Below are 1,819 nucleotides of genomic sequence, written 5' to 3'. Positions count from 1 at the left end.
GAAGTGCATAGGGATGAAGGAACATGATGTCTGGGGTTTGCATTAAACTTCTTCAGAGAAAGAATCATGGAGGAAAAGAAGGGAAGGAAGGAGAGAGCAAGCACATATGACAAAATCGTTGAGTCTGGTAATGGAAGGGGGATTCCTTCTGCTACTCTGCTTTTGCACATGTGGGGAAATTGCATGTGGTGGAGAGGTGTTAGGGCCATGGAAGGTCAGGCTGGTTGTTTTGGTGGGAGTTTGAGAGGGAGCTGGGAGAATCCCAGTAGCCCACATTTCCACACAGCAGGTGTATAACATTGATTATTTACTCAGTAATAATTAAAATCCAGATTCAGTAAGACAGGTGGACAATGGTTTGGAGGTGTGTTTTTGGAATTATTTTAATGAAAGTTCCTTAACCAATCAATGAGCCCAATTTGGATAGAGAAGCAAATGGCCACTTCCTGGTGGAAATGACCTTTGGCCTTGGAACTATTTCCTAGAGCATCCTGATAGTACTTTACCCCCATAAACTGCTCATCATGGATTTGCAAAGCTATGCAACTGGGAATTTCACTCCTGCGAGACTTCGGGGTACACTTGGTTGTCGGGAGCCAGCTGGAAAGAGATGGTAAGCAGCCCACTCAACAGCAACAGGAATGCAGCCAGAAACGCCACGGGCACGCTGCTGCCGATCTCCTGCCAGTCCGGCCTGAAGGGGATGTGGAGGGATGGCGGGAAGCGTATGCCCTCTTCACTTATCACAGCGTGGTAATTCCACATCACGGCAATGAGGATAAATATGCCACCAATGATGCTCAGGACTCCAGAAGCGAAGAACAGATTGCAGGTGGTGTCCTTCTGAAGCTCTCCCGCGTACACTCTGCGCAGGCCCATGATCGTGAGCACTTTCCCCAGGAGTGCAAGGAGGCTGGCGGCCAGCAGCAGGTGCTGACCGATGCGGATATCCAGCGGCAGGTAGGTGTCACTGTAGGTGTAGCGGTGACACGCTATGGGTCTGCTGTGGAGGCTGTAGGGCTGGTAAAAGCAGACCTTCCACATCCCCACGCAGGCCAGACCTCGGGAGGGGGCGGCGCTGCTCTCTATGTACCATACCCTCCATTTGGCCAGGCCCATGCAAACCATGGAGAACATCCATCCCAGGTTGTTGAGGGCGAAACTCGCTGCCTGGCAATTGGGGTGGACGTAAAAGCCCATGGCTCTGTATCCAGGAGATCTGCAAACCAATAGAGGGTGTCATGAGGATGGGACCCACGGCCTGGACCTGCCCCCCGGGGTGAGTGGCACTATATTGGAGAGGGAAATGCCATATTCCAGAATGGAGACACGTGACCCCCATGCTCTGCTGGCGAAGGGTCCTTGGGCAAGATTTACTGAAAGCCTTAAAGTATACAGACTTTCACCCTGCAGGACAGGTAAGGGGTTAGAGCGTCTTCCCAACGGGCCCAGATTGCAGAGCTCAATCCCTGGTCAGGGCACATACAAGAATCAACCAATGAATGCATCAGTCAGTGGAACACCAAATCGATGTTTCTCTCTCTCCCTCTCTCTGTCTCGAAAGTCAATCAAAATATGTACAAACTTTCAAACAGGCAGTTCCACTTCTGAACATTTGTTGAAAGACACAATTAAGATTGGCTACAGCCCAGCAGGCGTGGTTGAGCATCGACCTAAGAACTAGGAGGTCAGGGTTCGATTCCTGATCAGGGCACATTCCCGGGCTGTGGGCTTGATCCCCAGTGTGGGGCATGCAGGAGGAAACCAATCCATGATTATCTCTCATCATTGATGTTTCTCTCTTCCTCTCTCTCTAAAA

At 50.7% G+C, this 1,819-nt stretch overlaps 1 protein-coding gene across 1 annotated transcript; it reads right to left on the bottom strand.

Annotated features, from left to right (window-relative positions):
* Window positions 1–555: 555 nt before the first annotated feature.
* Window positions 556–1,200, bottom strand: LOC308239474 (claudin-34-like; the record flags this gene model as incomplete). The annotated part of the gene is made up of 1 exon (XM_080652277.1): window positions 556–1,200. The coding sequence occupies one exon, from the start codon at window positions 1,198–1,200 to the stop codon at window positions 556–558; it is 645 nt and encodes a 214-aa protein (XP_080508403.1).
* Window positions 1,201–1,819: the final 619 nt, after the last annotated feature.

This window comes from Plecotus auritus, assembly GCF_963455305.1.
Source record: "Plecotus auritus genome assembly, chromosome: X".
In the NCBI taxonomy this organism is placed as follows: domain Eukaryota; kingdom Metazoa; phylum Chordata; class Mammalia; order Chiroptera; family Vespertilionidae; genus Plecotus; species Plecotus auritus.
The sequence above is the reverse complement of the archived record's forward strand: the minus strand, read 5'-3'. Positions and strand labels throughout refer to the sequence as shown.